We start from the raw sequence: 17,071 nt of genomic DNA on the forward strand, positions 1-17,071 counted from the left end.
GCATACATCTCTTCCAGCCATTACCTGCACCTTCACATTGAAAATCAACTCTCCTCAGTCTGCATACAGGCAGCTCACCATAGTCTGGAACCCCAGTAACTGCCACTCCTGATAACCTCTTACAGCAATGTCCCTCAGACCACATAAGAAAGCTTGCTGAATCTCAGAAGTTCTACAATGACAGCCAGAAATAATAATATTTTGGTTTCATCTTCCCCAAGGCATTCAATAAAGGGGTGTTGGATTCAAGTGGCATGATGACCACCAGTCTAGAAAACTGAAACCAATCAATCGATTGTGTTACCCATGCCAGTCACATCTGGAGCAAAAGTGGCAGCATTCGATCCCCTTTCCTTATAATCTCCGATATTCCCTGAGGAGAATTGTTGCAAGGCTATCACATGTCCCAGCGTAGAAACCACAATATATTGTTTATAGGAAAATGCGGTTGGAGCATACATTGCTTGATCATCTCGGCATGAGTTTAAACAGTGGTAATAAACAAATAAAGGTTGAGTTTTCAGTTTTCTTCTTGTGGTCCCAGAGTCTTGACCAGCTTACCGGATGTGCCTTATACATGGTTTGTGTCATAGGGAATTCTTCAAAAGTCTTTATTCTAGATGGACACCTTATCTGATTCCCACCAGTCAAACAGCCAGGGAAAGACACACAGTTATAGTATCTGGGAGAAGAAACAAAGTGAGCACTAAATCAGAGAAGATTCCCTTAGGACATATGCTTCAAATAAGACAGTCTGCACTTGGTGCTCTTCCTGTAAATAAATTTGTATAGGACAGTTTATGACATCACATTTTGCAGCATAGAAGCACAACAGTCTAAAGCATTTGTTATCCTTCTCCTGAGGATAGAGACTAACCAGAAAACCATGCAGACATGTATAACATTCTCCTAATGCTTTAAAAAATAAAAAGCAGCCTTGGGAGGCTATTATTGGGGAAAGCAGAGCAGCAAGGAGGAAAGGGGTACTTAAAGCAGCTTGAAGAGTCAATTTTGAGAAGGAAAATGACTGTGGCAAAGGATTAATTTTTTTCATTAAAATGTTTTTTGGATGGGGGTGTATGCTACACATATCTTTATGTTATGCATGGGCGGCCCTAAACTTTGCATAATGGAAAATAAACATGCAGCAGAAAATAAGACAAACACATCTTTTGTTGGGAATACTGATGCTTTAACCGGGCAGGGAGAGCTTTTCTGCCTGAGCCATTTCCACAGCTCCTGTCATTTCAGGACTCCAGTCTGTAGGCAAACACCGTGCAGCAATTTCCTTTCATTCTTAGTGATTGGGGTACCAATTTGCCCAGCTGAGGGACAAGTCTCTATCCCCCTCTATCCCACCATGCTCAAGTCTCTATCCCCCTATATCCCACCATGCTCTTTTTAGACAGCAGATCTTGCTGACTTGCAACCACCCAATTTTGTGGGAGGACTTCCAGAAAAATAGTGTGTGGAAACACCCTTGGGTTTGGTTTTGCACAATGAAAGTAGTTGTGGCTGAAAATGTTGATGAATTCCTCATAATCTAATGCAACTGAAATTTTTGATGATGCCAGAGAGCGAGAGAGAGCGAGAGCGAGAGCGAGCAAGAGAGATGGTCCTTCTAAAAAACATTGTTAGAAAATTGTCTCGCCCTCTGCTAGACTCTCTCCATCATGATATGTTTTCCAGGAATCAGCAAGGACTTACCTTGCTGCTATACTGTGACAGTGTGTTCTCATATCAAATTCCTCTTCATCAGAGTTCTGCTGGATGGATGAAGCCACCTGGGAGAAGCCATCGTCTTCAGAGCTCTGAGAGTCATTCAGGGGGATATAATCTTTCCCCTCCTTATTAGAATGTAGAAATTTTTTTGTGAGGAAAGAAAGAAAGAAGCACAGAAATGGTAGTGAATGCAATTTTTACGAACATTCTGTCAATAACCTGGTTACAGAATTGATAGCGGGAGGCTATGCTGAGGCACAGAATAATTTCAAGAGAAAAGCAAGTAAATCAAACCTTTTCAATTCAGAAAGTAATACAGTGCCTTAATCTTTCCATCTCCTGACAAGCAGAGAGAGTAGATATGCAAGGAATGCCCTCTACTGTTATTCAGCCCATTTAATTACTTGCAGGCTATATCCACGCCATGCAGTTGAATACGATGTTGTCTGTACTGTGCTGGTCCCAAAGTACAAGACAGACAAATAAGTAAGGAGGTACGTTTTATTAGGATAATTTCTGATTTCAAGCCTCAAACAGCTCTTCCCTAAGCAGCATTACAGAAATGCTAAAGAAAAAAAAGGAAAATAAATGGGAGTAACTTCTCCCAAGAAAGGCAAAAATTGCCTTTAGTTACACACATATAGGGTTGCTTTTCTTTAGGAACTGCAAAAGAATCCCACAGGGCCTGCTTTGTATCTCTCATGATCTACAGAAAAATACTGTTTCAGGCTGATGTATCTAAATAATGAATTCCTGTCCTCAAAGAAGACTCTTAAAATGCAAGTAGTTATATATTTCTGAAGACCAGAAATAATTTTTAAAATTTGTCAAATTCATGGCATTCGTTGTATGGGGCTGAGTTAGAATCAAATACAGATACTAAGTTTGACTCAGCTGAAAGATACTTGAAATTTATCACAGAAAAATATGATTACGAGACAAAAGAGCTGGCAAAGAATGAAATCTGTCCTTTATCTTTACAATTTTAGCCTCATTCTTACCTCCTAACCTGTAAGGTTTTATATGATGTTCCTTTTACATTCCAGGAAAGCCATGAGTAAGAAGGCTTGAAGATAGATAAATATATATGAAGAATGTTATGCAATTTCTGAGGCCTTCGTTTTTGCTAATTGAAGTTCTCTCCTTAGTTTCTTTCGACTTGGCAAGATACCGCCAATTCATTTTATCTCAGGATGACACCAGAAACATATTTTGCTCACACATACAACCTGACTGATCATTTTTTTATGGGATGAAAAGAAATTTCCCTCCAGATCAGACTGGTAGACACCTAAGTGCCTTCCACACAGGAACAAGATTTTGTGGCTTCCCTGTTGCTGGTATGGCCACACATTAAGTGCAGCAGCAACATGGCTTCCATGTGGCAGGTTTCCCTCCTCCAATCCCCTAGAAATGCTCCCCTGGACTAACAGGGGTTTTGCCATTTTTTTAAAAAAAAAATCCGTACTAGAATATTATATTGTGCACTCAGCTTTCATATTTTAAAAGTCTCTAGCCCCTTCTATTTAGATATATGCCTATTCCCTTGTATCTCTGCAAAGGAAAGGGCGAGAGACTTACTTTAAAAAAACAGAATGGTGAAAATTCAGAGAACCTGCTGTCATGGGAACAGGGTCAGGGAAAATGGCTTCCATGTAATCCAGAAAATACACATTTTTGCACACACAGCAGCTATCTCAGCTTTACTGCCTTCTTTCTCAAAATTTCAGAGCAAAGCAGGTTTGAGAAAGATTGGAGAAAAGCTGGGGAAATTTTCTTACATGCAGGAATGCACCATGATGCTGTGGGTAAGCAGGGGGGAAACAGTTTCCTAAAAGCATTGAACTTGTGGTAGATAACCCATGTGGAAGACATCTCAGGAAGATTTCTTGTCTATACCTGGTGTTTGAGCCTTGGCTTGTTTATATGAGTCATTTTGAGCTGTTTGACCCGTAAGTATCTGCTTGTGACACATACTGGGTTATATGTGTGGGCAGATATGTTAGAGACCTGGGACATCAAACATTAATCTCACAGAAATAGACTGGAAGAAAATAGACCTTCCCATATTATGTGATGCTACACAATTATGTATGTGACACTATACAATTGTGGAAGTAAGATGTGGCTCTCTTATTTCTTGTTCCTTTCTGAGAACTAACATTTGGTTAGCAAGTCCATGACATAGACAATGGGAGATGCTCTTCTGTATCTCTGGGGATACAGCATCAGTTGCCACCCAAACATGTGTTCATTTGGAACAATTAGTACCAATGAAGCTGCACTGGGCCTAGGAACCCTTTAGATGCAACAGCCTTTGAAAGGCATGGCATATACACTATGCGTAGGACCCACACAAGGCCAAGATTACATGAATGAGTGTGTCCCAATGAAACTAGCAATCTGTTTTCAACTGTACCAGCATAAATTACATGCACTGTATATTTTGTCATCAGGTACTGCTATCTCAGCTAGCAACTGTGCTGATTTGTGGGAACTTACATGCTGGACGTTCTCCTGAAGAAGGTCTCCCAGGATCTCCACCAAATCAGAGAATGTTGGTCTCTCCTTGGGATCACCATGCCAGCAGCTTAGCATTATACGGTAACTGTAGAGGGGAAAAAATTAAGCTGTTTTACAAGGTTTCTATGAGCGGAACTACAAGTGACAAAAGGCACAGATTGGACACTTGTCAGCTTCCCTCAAGTTTTGATGGGAAATGTAGGCATCCTGGTCTTGCAGCTTGGCTCTCTGACTGCTGTCCAATGGACTTTTCAACTGTCACTTGTCCAACATTCTGCCAAGCTGCCTACATTTCCCATCAAAACTTGAGGGAAGCTGACAAGTGTCCAATCTGTGCCTTTTGTCACTTGTAGTTCTGCTCTATGGTTGGAAAAACATGTTCTCCTTGTACCTCTTATGTATACTCTTTTTTAAATTATATATTTTTTATTGTATTGCATAAATATTTATTAGAAACCCACAACAACACTTTAAGCTTTCACTGAACCTTAAAACCAGCATCTTCATCCTATAGCTATTGATCAAATACAGAGTGGCTGATATAAAATGCAGAAACCCTCACAAAGAGAAACTTCACCCTTAAAATGAATGTTATACTTGGGTAGTTGGTTGTTGTGGATTTTCCGGGCTGTATTGCCGTGGTCTTGGCATTGTAGTTCCTGACGTTTCACCAGCAGCTGTGGCTGGCATCTTCAGAGGTGTAGCACCAAAAGTGCTACACCTCTGAAGATGCCTTTTGGTGCTACACCTCTGAAGATGCCAGCCACAGCTGCTGGTGAAACGTCAGGAACTACAATGCCAAGACCACGGCAATACAGCCCGGAAAACCCACAACAACCATCGTTCTCCGGCCATGAAAGCCTTCGACAATACATTATACTTGGGTACATACAGTGTTACAGAAACAGGTGAAAGCATTTATGCTATAGTATCATCTCTTGCCTACTTTACACCAATAGAAGCAGAAGAAAGACAGAGCCTTAGAGATTTGATGCTTCTTGTGGTTCTATATTTTGATGGCAGTTTCCACAGATGGTTATGTTTTCAGCTTTTGACTCACATTTCTGCAGTGGCATATTCTGGAGCTCTCATCCTGGTACCATCTTTCAGTCTCTGGCAAAATTCCTCATTGATTTGGACTCCTGGGTATGGGGAGGCACCTGAAGAGGATAACCCATAGATTGTCAGGTAATGGCATGATAGAGTGGGGGGCAGAGGATGAGAAAACATAACTACATGTGGAAGAATGCCTCAATCTACTCATGTATATAGAATACTGTGAGAGAGCACATGGAGACATGGTTTTCTTAATACTTTTGAGACTGATCCTCTTAGCTGTTACCTTATAAGAATTTAAAGAAGCTAAATGAAGTAGCCTATTGAGAGATGATCAGAGTCACAAGGACTGAAGTACAAGATGGCATTCAGTAGCTATTCCACTATCAGTTCAAGCTTTTGTCTATAAAACTGGTGGTATGCACAATCATAAAAGGTGAATTCTTTAGTTAAAAAATTAGAATTTTTTTTCTTAACTTAAGAAGATGAGATCATTTCATCTATGCACTCCATGAACTCCTTAAAGGAAAGGTGGGATATGAATGATAGAAGGAATGAAAACCTGGTAGATTATTTTGAGATGGGAGTAGAAGGGACCAGCAATAAGCATTTTAAAATAGGAAAGAGAAGGCTAATGGCAACAGGCAGATTTAGAGCAACCTGCCTTCTGCATTATGTGCCCCTAAAAGTACGGATGACAGACACTCAGGTGGGCATTGTGAACAGATCCTGACTTAGCAAGTCAGTAAACTGTTCAGAACCCACCTAGAGAGAAGATCTCCCAAAGAAGAACTCCAAACGACCAGACATCACTCTGCGTGGTATAGACTTTGTCAAAGATGCTTTCAGGAGCCATCCACTTTAGTGGGAGGCGGGCCTGTAAAAAAAGAAATAGGATGTGCATGATGTTACATTCCAGATAAAAGATAATTGCAACAAAAGAAGAAAGGTCACAAAAAACCCGAAATAAGCTATGATAGCTCCTCTAGGCAGACAACAAATCCAGTACACGAAGGTATCTATTTAGGATGGAACACTAAATGCAGTTTGATATTGTTTACCTATCTAAATGGATGGGCCTTATTCACTCTCCAACTCAAAATGGTTAGCAATATGGTTAAAGTATTTCTGTAACAAAAAGAAAACTGAAATTTGGGTTTCCCGTATCACATCCTGATTACTAAAGATTTACTGAAAGTGGGACATACTATGTTGCGAGGATGATGTACAAGGCAGATTTTTTTAAAACTTTCAGTTCATGACCTTAGTTGTACTACTGATAATGCTGAAGAAGACAGGTAAATAAATCCTGATGTTGGTTCAGTAATCAGTGATTTCTGCAATATCTATATGTAGAAACTAGCAAGGGATAAATGTGAGAAAATGCTGTTATACAGACTAGGCTTTGGTTCACTTGTGGATATACATAAAGACAGCAAAACAAAATCTATAAACATTTTTTCAGGTGAGGGAAAAATAATGATTATTGTGAGTGATAGATGAAAACTGGTAACCATATGCTATGGCAATGCTAAGGGCTATTGCTCCCTTCTTATATTGAACAACATGCATCTCCAACAATGTTTCTAGTACCAGTGAGGTACATTATATAAGGTTTATTTATTTATTCTTCTGCTTAATTTCTTTGTGTATCAGTAATAAAATGAATAATAAACATTTTCCATGATTTTTGCAATGTCCATTGGTCACAAGAAAACAAAGGATATTGCCTCCTGACTATCGCTACATTTAATACTGGCCCTGAACCAGATGGCCCAGGCTAGCCGGATCTTGTCAGATCTCTGAAGTTAAACAGGGTAAGCCTTGGTTAGCACTTTGACAGGAGGCCACCAAGGAAGTCCAGGGTTGCTAGGCAGAGGCAGGCAATGGCAAACCACCTTTGTTAAACCCTATGGGGTCGCGGTAAGTTGGCTGTGACTTGATGGCACTTTACACACACACAATCCTCCCTCTAATACTAATGTGGCTAAAGCTTGTTTGGATGATGAAAGATGCAAAACCAGACCACTCATAGACAAGGTATTGTTTCTACATATGTGGGTAATTCTACAAACATACTCAAAAATATAGCTTTGTAAATTAAACAAAAGAGAGAAGCCATTAAACCAGCGTGCTAAGGACTGAAAATATTGCCGAGGGAGCAGAATGAACACTGGAGAACTGGTTAAAGGGGAAAAAATCTTGAAGGTGGGAGAACTCAGCCTCTTTATGTTCCCGAGAGCTAGGAAAATACTGGATGGGAAAATTTTGAAGTATGGGGTAGAGTTTCTAAATTTTCCATCAATCCCGCCCCCCCATTTCCTTGTGGGACCCCAGCTTGTACATGTCTAAGTCAGTTCTGGTTCTACTGTCCCATATCTATGACCCAGAACTCACACTGCCCTTCCTGACATAGTCAGGATCCTTGTAGATGTCCCGGGCTAGTCCAAAGTCACAAATCTTCACCACGTTGTTTTCTGACAGTAAGATGTTACGAGCTGCTAGGTCTCTGTGGATGCACTAAAGGAAAACAAGGAAAATAAAATAAAATAACAGTTCTAGAAATTGGTTTTGGTTGGGGAAGGAGGACTGATAGAAGTCAAAGGAGCTGTACAAGTGCAGAAGTCTTTTCAGTCCTTTACTCTTAAAGAAGTAATTTAAAGCAAGACACTGATACTTTGAAACTCTTAGGTACTTTTTTCCTTCTGGAGTATTAAGCCAGCTCAGTTACCCACTTCCCTAGGGTAAGCATTAATTCCTTTTGGGGAGCAAGCAGGTTGTTAGACCCAGTGCATAGCATTCATGTAGACAGACAAGTAATTTTGTTTTCATTTATCTGCACAGCTGCATTAAGTTTGCATTTGAATTCTTATGTTAAATATGTATACAAGAGAGACCCAGCAGACTTCCAAAAATCATTTGACAAAGGACCTAAGTATGTGTCACATTATCCTTGTATCCTTCCTGGGTCCACCACACAGATTTTTGATGGGATGTCCCTTGCAAATGTAAGCATGATTTGAATCACAAACACATGAATGAGGAGGAGGGGTTAGTCTTCCCTTCCTTCACCATTTTCCCATCCTGAAATGAGCTTGGTGGGAACTTACATGTAGCCATCAGTACATGTAGGCAGGCTAAATGACTCCTCAGGGCCATTTCAGGTTGGGGAACAGCACAGTTCTCATATGCTGTGGTCCCACCCAATACTACTTGGTTTCCGTCATACTAGGGAATTGTTTTCAGACTGCACACCTCACAAAATATGTCTGATCAAAAGTCCTTGTGGCAGACCTGGGGAGGATGCAAGGTTAATATAGCTATTGTTGGGCCCAAAGTCTTTCAGAAAACAATCCTGAATAAATATTATAGTAGCATGATAAGAAAGTATCTCTTTGGGATCAGTAACCAACTAAACAACAGGAAGTAGATGGTAGGAGTAAGTAATTGTTTCCTCAGTGGAAAACACCAAGAAGGCAATCTCCCAAGGACCTGTATTGGGTAGGGTTGCCAACTCCTGGTTGGGAAATTCCTGGAGATTTGGGGGGGTGAAGCCTGAAGAGGGCGGGGTTTGGGAGGGAGAGGGACTTCCGCTGGCTATAATGCCATAGAGTCCACCCTCCAAAGCAGCCATTTTCTCCAGGAGAACTGATCTCTGTCACCTGGAGACCAGTTGTAATTCTGGGAGATCTCCTGTCACCACCTGGAGGCTGGCAACCCTAGTATTGGGACATTGCAAGTTAACATTAATAAATAATCTTGAGTCAAGGATGAGGTAACTAAATTTCTAGATCACACCAAATTATTCAGGATGATGAAAATCTAAGCAGACCATGCAGGGCTTCAAAAGGATCTCTCCAAACTGAGCAACAAAATAGCAAATTAAATTCAATGTATGCAATTGTAAAATGCAGACCATGAGACAAAATATTCTAACTGGATCTACAGGCCTTATGAAGTCGCTGAATCGTAAGGTTCTGTAAAAACCTTTATACAGAAAAGTATGTCAGAATAAATAAATGGAATGTTTACCTTTCTGGATGCTAAAAACTCCATACCCCTGGCCACCTGGAAGCTGTAGCAGATCAGGTCTTCCATTGTCAAAGGACTTTGCCATAAATCATCCACTGTACAAAGGTGCAAGAAAAAAGGTTACGTTTTGAAAGTCAGTGGCAGAATAAAACGTATTTCCCTTAAACAGCAGAGATTTTAGATTAGCTAGCTTCAGTGCTAGTCGAGGCTGCAAAAGTAGGGAGAAACTCAGAGGATCAGCTAGAATCAATGATGGCGAGTCAGCCCACATTTAAATGGGCTTAAATTTAATTGAACTCAATAGGATTTGAGCACAGGTAGCTGTATGATACAGTGCAAACATCAAAAGCTATTTTAATATATTATTTGTGCTGTTGCAAGCATGAAATGATTTCATGTGTGATCAAGTCTCCCTGCAATATACATCTCTCTCCACATGAACTGCAAGATAGCACTTGTCTGTCATAAATCGAATATACAACTTAACGGAAGTATTAGCTAGATGTTATTGCCAGAGATGTATGAAAAGAACTGCCACTGCTTTTAAAACTGCAGACAGCAGCCACAAGAGGCCTTGACTCGATGTGGCATCTGGGGGCTTATCCTTCTCCACCACGTTCACTATTTCAAGCCCACCTAACCACCCTCTACGACTTACAAGAAAAACATACAAGTTCTGCATGGGAACCTAGATAAAGAACATGCACCCCCCCACCATTAAGCAAATAGCAGCCCTAGTGGAAAAGTTGACATCACAAAAATGAAGTTTTATTAATAAGTGTTAAGCACATTAATAATGTATCTCCTTTTTTAAAAAAAATATTAGTGCAAAAAAATAAATAAAAAAGTAAACAGGGGAGAAAAATAACCCAGAGCTGGCTACAAAAATAGTACCGGCAAATCTACTTATAGGTATCTTTTATATCTTTATTGTGGCATAAGCTTTCGAGAACCACAGCTCTCTTCGTCAGATGCAGGTTCTCAAAAGCTTATGCTACAATAAACTTGGTTAGTCTTAAAGGTGCTACAGGACTCTTTACTATTTTGAAACTACAGACTAACACATGGCTAACCCCTCTGGATTTTTATCTCAAGTTGAAAGCACAAGAAAATATAAAACAGTAAATAAGGCAAATTACCACTGCATCGAAGAAGACAGAACCAAATCAATGCATAACACACAAAAGAGATAGGAGCAGCACAGAGTTGTTTCTGATTACTCTGCCATCTTCACCGGAAGTATATACCTCATTGTTAATCAGTGTATAGACTAGGGTAATAGTAATCACTAATTTTGTGTAGTTCTTTGAAGTCTTGTGTATAGTCATTCAATTTTACAATGATGACTGTCACTACAGGGAATACATCCATTCATGTGCTAGTGTCACACGGTGCATGATGATATGGCAGGGCCTACTGAAAAAGTATCAACACTTCCCAGTGAGGATCTAGGACCCCACACCCTACAGTCCATATTGTATTATTTAGCAAGTTAGTAAAGTCCTAAAGTGCTGACTTCATTTGTTTCTCTTAGTCAACTCAATGCCAGTTGTACGTCCCTATTTCTATCGTTGTTTTATGGTATTATTATTATTATTACTGATGGATGTTGCTGCTGATATATATTTATTGTTGTCTTGTCTGTTCCTTTAGGTTTATTTATTTATTACTCAAAATATTTATACTTCACTATTCCTATTGGCTCAGGGTGGTTCTCCTCTTCTCAGATGTGTTAAGTATTTTTTAGAACCAGATGAAAGTGAATGCAATTTGTTCAGTTGCTGACCTAACCCCAATTAATCTTGGAGGTCCATTAGCACAAAGATTAAGAACTCCTACAAAATTTCTCTTAGTCCAGCCACCTTCTCACAGAAATGTTAAGTTCTCCATCAACATTCAGCTAGTGCTTGAGTTTCTTTACCTTCTTGAATGAGAAGAGGTGGTGGTGGTGCTGGCTGGCTCTTGTTCATAAAAAGTCTATTAAGAATTGCGCTGTCACTGGTACCCGAACGGCTCCTTCTGTCAGCTCTAACAGCCTCCACAATGGAACGAACCTGGACACGCAATCTGGGAGATTTCTCCTAAGCAGGAGGCCAGACCATGAGAAGTACCATGAGAAAGATTAACTACTACAGTCATGTAAACACTGCGAATGTTCTCCCTCAGAGCAGAACCACAAGTGACAAAAGGCACAGATTGGACACTTGTCAGCTTCCCTCAAGTTTTGATGGGAAATGTAGCCAGCTTGGCGGAATGTTGGACAAGTGACAGTTGAAAAGTCCATTGGACAGCAGTCAGAGAGCGAAGCTGCAAGACCAGGATGCCTACATTTCCCATCAAAACTTGAGGGAAGCTGACAAGTGTCCAATCTGTGCCTTTTGTCACTTGTGGTTCTGCTCTCAGATTAGATGAAATGGCCTAGAAACGCTAACCCTGGTTAGTATAAGGATTTCAGGGCCTAACTAAGGCTGTAGACTCATACATTAGGATACAGCTGTGTCATAGAGGAATAAGTTGATTTAAATTAAAGCAGAAGGGCAGTACCAGGGGAGGGCAGCAAAACCCTTCCTCAGCACATTGTTTTGCCTCCCACAACTCATTCCTCCAGCTGCTTTTCTCCTGATTATGCACTGAGACTGCAAGTAAGCCCAGAAGGAAGAGACACAGCTGAGGGGAGGTGGTACTAGAGGCAAAAGTGGAGGGCAAATGGATTTCAGTACTTGTCTTCCTAATGCTACTCCTAATGCACTCCCACTTCACAGCTATGTAACACACCCCACATGCTAAGGCAAGGATTGTGCCATGTTCCTCTAGTTAGCTCATCATATTTATTCAGTTGATCAATTGATAATGCACAGCAGACCTAACTTTTAAACATATGACATTTTGATCATATTTTCTGTTCAAATCCACACCAAATCTATAGTGTATATATTATTATGCATCCATCCAGCCTGTCTAATGATAATGGTATAAAATATTCTCAAGATAATGTCAACCACATACCCTGTAAGGACTGAATCCTTCCCGTTTGGTTCGCAGATAGTTTGAGAGATTTCCATATTTACAGAACTCAACAATAACCATTAGGGGACCTGTGGAAGAGAAACCAAGGAGAAAGCATGTTCCACAGGCAGAAATAAGTGATGTTTCATGTAGCTTTGAATCATGCATTGCATTTATTTATTTATATCCTGCTTTTCTACACCATTCTTCTGCTCCATCCTCATTCTTCTGCTCCAGTATGTCACTCACAGCAACAACCCTGTTAAGAATGCAACTGGCCCAAGGTCATCCATGAGCTTCCTTGGCAGAAGTGGGGACTGGAATCTGGATCTTAGTCAGACACTTTATCTACTTTGCCACACCAGCTCTCGTCTTTACAGCTTATTTAAATGACTTGGTGCAAATTATTCTCTCCGATGCCTAACCTAATGCACAGGAGAATGGATAACGATTGGATAAAGGGTAGGATAAAAATATAATACAGAAAAGTGGGGGACCCACAAGGACTTGCAGGCGTGGGAGGCATTTCATGTTCAGTTCCTGTGCCATGTCCTTTTCCCCTTCCCCATCTCTCCATAGTCTCTCCCATTTCCCTGCTTCCTTTTCTCCTTCCCACTCACCTTCATCTGTCCTGTTTTCATCTTTTCCCCTTCCACCACAGGCAGCCTCCCCCCTATGGCTCAATTACATGGCCAGCCCCAGTTGCATGGTGGGGAACTTGCAAGAACTTGTGTGGGGAAGTACTTCACTTTTCCCTATATCCCCTTCCCCACACTATATCCTCTGTCCCTCCTCCTGGCAGCCCCATATGCTCACCTTTCTCTATGTCCTTCTCTCCTTCAAACCCATTAAACAACTTACTTTTTATCTGTCTCCATACTCATCTATATTTACTCAATTACTTTATTTATATACTGTCTTTGGGGACTCAAAGCAGTTTACATCATGCTTATTGCCTTCATATTATCCTCACAACAGCCCTGAGAGGTAGGTGTGATTGGATCAAAGTCACCCAGTGAGCTTCCATAGCAGAGTGGTGATTCGAACCTGGGTCTCCCACATCCTACTCTGAAACTCTAATTACTACATTATACTGGCTTGTGGGGGTGGGGGGTAGCACTACTGTTGAGCAGTAGCAAGCAGCCAGGCCTGGGTGAGTCATGCAAGTCATGTGGTATCAAGTCACTTGATGGTTGTTTCTGGTCCTAGTCCTGATGAGTCCTCCTTCAAAGACCCAAAACAGCCCTGGAAAGGGCCCTGCCTGCCCCTCACCTTTTACTGACAGAAACCAAGCCTGGAATACTGACTTAACTGTTACTTGGTTGCCTAGCAACAGCCACTGAGGGCATCTGGTTAAAGCTACAGGAGCTCCATTATTCATTTTGGGTTTATTTTTTAACCCCCAATGTATTTTTTTAGATTTCAGATTTTTCTGCAAACCTGAGGCATTTTTCAAGTGGACAAGAAGATCTGTCATGTCCATTCATAGCTCCAGATTTAAGTATCCACAGATCTGGGTCACTTTGCTATTAGTATATAAGATTTTCACGCATATATTTCTTATAATATGCACAATGCTACAAATTTTGGAATTTGTGGTGGAGGAGCCAGCGCCTGACCAGATAGCAGTTTTTACATCTTTCATTAGCCATCAAACAGGGCTGGCCTAAGGACTTTTGGCACCCTAGGTGGAGAAAAACTTCATTGCCCTACCATGCCCCAGAGAAGTGTCTGCTTACTTCCCACCCCCCTCCATGTAGTGAGAAGCTGCTGCCTACCCCATCTTCTCCTTGCTCCCTGCACCATGGTAGGTAGCTGAGCCTGCTAGGGATACCATTTACCCTCTGGGGCAGAAGATCTCCACCCCCCCCCCCAGCTCTTGTTGCCACTCCAGTAGTTGGAGGGAGAAAAAAATTGGCATCATATTACTTCTGGGGAAAACTCAGAAGTGAGACCAGTCCATTCTAGGAACTGCTGGAAACTCTATGGTAAAGGCAAGGTTTTCCTTGGAAGTGATGTAACACCATCACACCAATAGCACCCCCCCATGATCCCCCAGGACTCCTGCTGGTTATCAGCTACTGGCAGGCAATCCTAGTGCCTGCCCTCCTTGTTCCCCTGCACTGTGGTGATGAGGTGCAATGAGGTGCAATGCACAGTGGAGAAACCACCATCTGCCTTCCTTGCTCCCCTGCACCATGGCAAGAGACAGAAAGAGAAGGCTCTCAGCAGCTGCCCCACTGAGGCTAGGGGCTTCTCCCAGCGCTGCTGCTTGAGGCGGCAGACCCAGCACTGCAGGCAGGTGAGGAGGGGGAGACAGGGCTATTTGGTGCCCCTCTCCCTCTGCCATCCTAGGGGATTTCCTAGTGCTGCCTAATGAATGGGCCAGCCCTGACATCTAAGTAGAGAAAGGAGATTTACCATTAGGTTTGGTGCAGGCACCTAACAGGTTAACTACGTTGAGATGGTTTCCTATGTGGATGAGGATCTTCAGCTCTGACATAAGTGCCTTGTGCTCACTTGCAGTAGCTCCCTCTGCAACATGAAAACAACATTACTCTTACTGCTTAATTACTATTCCTAGTTTCAGTTAGACACATACCCTTTAATCAACATTTCTGTCATTTAAAAATATTAGGGTATAAAAAGCACATAAACATTATATTGCCTCCTAAGTCTGCATGATTCCTAAACAGAAACAAAATAAGAAATATCATGGCTTGAAACACCACCCCTCCTCCTTTAACACCCAGCATGAAGCATTCTTGAGAATTTCCACCATGTTTTGTGGGAATTAATAAAGGCTATTTATTACATGGATTCTGTTTTTGGATTTGTCTTGGTCCTGCTTGGCTACATGAAACTTTTATTGCTCACTGAGAGCTTAATATACATCACAATAATTAAGTAAATATCTAATCCTTGCCTTATCAACTACGGATAGACTCAAATATTAGAAAGTTGTGGGGCGGGGGGGAAGCCAACCCACTCATTAAATACCACAGTCTATACTGTGCAATGCAGCCAAAGGTCCGCCAAAACACCTTCATTTGCCACCACCTCTCAAACACACATTTTCCTCAGAACAGCATTCTGCAGACTTGATGCCATCACTGATGACCAGCATGGAATGGGAAGCTCATAAAGAGAGGCTTCTCTTTATTTATTTTATATTCTTTTTTAAGAGGGAAGAATGATCCTCTGTGCAATGCAGCCAATCCACGCCATTAGTGTATTATTTGTTTACACTGCCTATCATGCTAGTACAGCAGTCTTTGTTCTTCAAGCATTTTTTTTCACTGTACAATATAGCAGTAACCGTATATTCCTTCTGGAAGTGCCACTGCATTGTTCTGCTCAGTTTTGTTGCAGGCTAGTGGAGAAAAACAGTGTAGCTTAACCTTCACAAACAAATACAACTGAAGTCTGCAAGGACCCCTTTTGCCATACAGTAAAGAATTGTGAGTATATGAGTGTGTACCTAAGCTCATGTAACTTTAATTGGGGGAATTCAACAAAGTCTCTCACTGTGCAGAAACCTCAGAGATGAGGGAGTGGGATGTTCCCTCTTGTGTTCTGACTTAAAATAGGCATGCACTATGATAATTAATTCATTTTAAACTAAGAAGAACTCTGGAAAGCCATATTCCAATGTAACAACAATGTCCAGTGGCCCTGGAGATGGAACGTGAGTACACAGTGGGATCCACACAGAGCTCATTTGAATTGTCCCATGGCTATTTGGGAGTTCTGACCACAAGATATGTCTGGAAGGTTAGAATTTCAAAAAATTTAAATGTTCCTTATTCTGACTGAAGCATGTGGGGCCAGAGCTTTCTGCTGGATTTCATACCCAGAAGTTAACTTTCATGAATAGCATATACTCAGTGCTCACAGAACAGCTGCTGTGCAAAGAATGTCACCTGGAGAATCTGAGAGGTAGCACCACGTTGTCTGTGGAGCTAATGGTTCTGTTGTTGCTTTACTAGACAGTCATTTGTTTCTCTTTTCCTATTATCAGCAGCTCAGCTGCAGATAAATTCCTCTCTCCTACAATCAATCTCTGGGAGTTATAATGTTTTATTATTTAATCTGCTCCTAACCGTTTTGCTATTTGTAACAGTAATACCTCATTGCATTTATATTTTGAAACAGTATGAAGGAAATTTATTGAATAAGGGTCTCTTTGGAGTGAACCATGACTAGCTGTCAAGATATTGGAAGATCATGCTACTCTTCTCCATAAGATGACCTACAAACAGGGCTCATTTTGAGGAGGAACACGCAGGAATGCATTTCAGGCAGTTCCCCAAAGAGGTCACATGTCAGGTGGCCCCACCCACCTGACTCTCAGCCATTTTGGGCCCGTTTCAGCCTGGATTGTGGCCGAAACGGCCCGGATCGGGCCTCTGACAGGTGGTGGATCATTCTCCCACTCAGCAGCAGCCCGATTCTGACCATTTTGGGCCCGTTTTCAGCCATTTTCAGCCCCTTTTGCCATTTTGGGCCCAATTTCGGCCCGGAATGGCCAGGATTGGGTCCAAAACAGCCAGGATAGGTGATGTCAGGGGGTGTGGCATATGCAAATCAGTTATGCTAATGACACAATTCTGGTGATGGCAAGGGGTGTGGCATATGCTGATGAGTTATGCTAATGAGTTCCTCCTGCTCTTTTTCTACGAAATGACCCCTGCCTACAACTATGGATATGATCTTCCTAAACAGTTGTAGG

The 17,071-nt window shown here is 41.5% G+C and overlaps 1 protein-coding gene across 2 annotated transcripts in view; it reads right to left on the bottom strand.

The window, feature by feature from the left end:
* Positions 1 to 17,071, bottom strand: part of FLT4 (fms related receptor tyrosine kinase 4) — a 148,140-nt gene that overhangs the window by 12,659 nt on the left and 118,410 nt on the right. For both annotated transcript variants that reach the window (XM_054976285.1, XM_054976286.1), the window contains 10 exons: positions 14,761 to 14,874; positions 12,340 to 12,428; positions 11,255 to 11,414; positions 9,334 to 9,428; positions 7,699 to 7,821; positions 6,067 to 6,178; positions 5,306 to 5,405; positions 4,225 to 4,330; positions 1,708 to 1,847; positions 562 to 682 (listed from right to left, as the gene is read on the bottom strand). In XM_054976285.1, the coding sequence (XP_054832260.1) occupies positions 562 to 682; positions 1,708 to 1,847; positions 4,225 to 4,330; positions 5,306 to 5,405; positions 6,067 to 6,178; positions 7,699 to 7,821; positions 9,334 to 9,428; positions 11,255 to 11,414; positions 12,340 to 12,428; positions 14,761 to 14,874 (1,160 nt within the window). The remainder of the gene's footprint in view (positions 1 to 561; positions 683 to 1,707; positions 1,848 to 4,224; positions 4,331 to 5,305; positions 5,406 to 6,066; positions 6,179 to 7,698; positions 7,822 to 9,333; positions 9,429 to 11,254; positions 11,415 to 12,339; positions 12,429 to 14,760; positions 14,875 to 17,071) is intronic.

The sequence above is a fragment of the Eublepharis macularius genome, chromosome 4 (genome assembly GCF_028583425.1).
Source record: "Eublepharis macularius isolate TG4126 chromosome 4, MPM_Emac_v1.0, whole genome shotgun sequence".
In the NCBI taxonomy this organism is placed as follows: domain Eukaryota; kingdom Metazoa; phylum Chordata; class Lepidosauria; order Squamata; family Eublepharidae; genus Eublepharis; species Eublepharis macularius.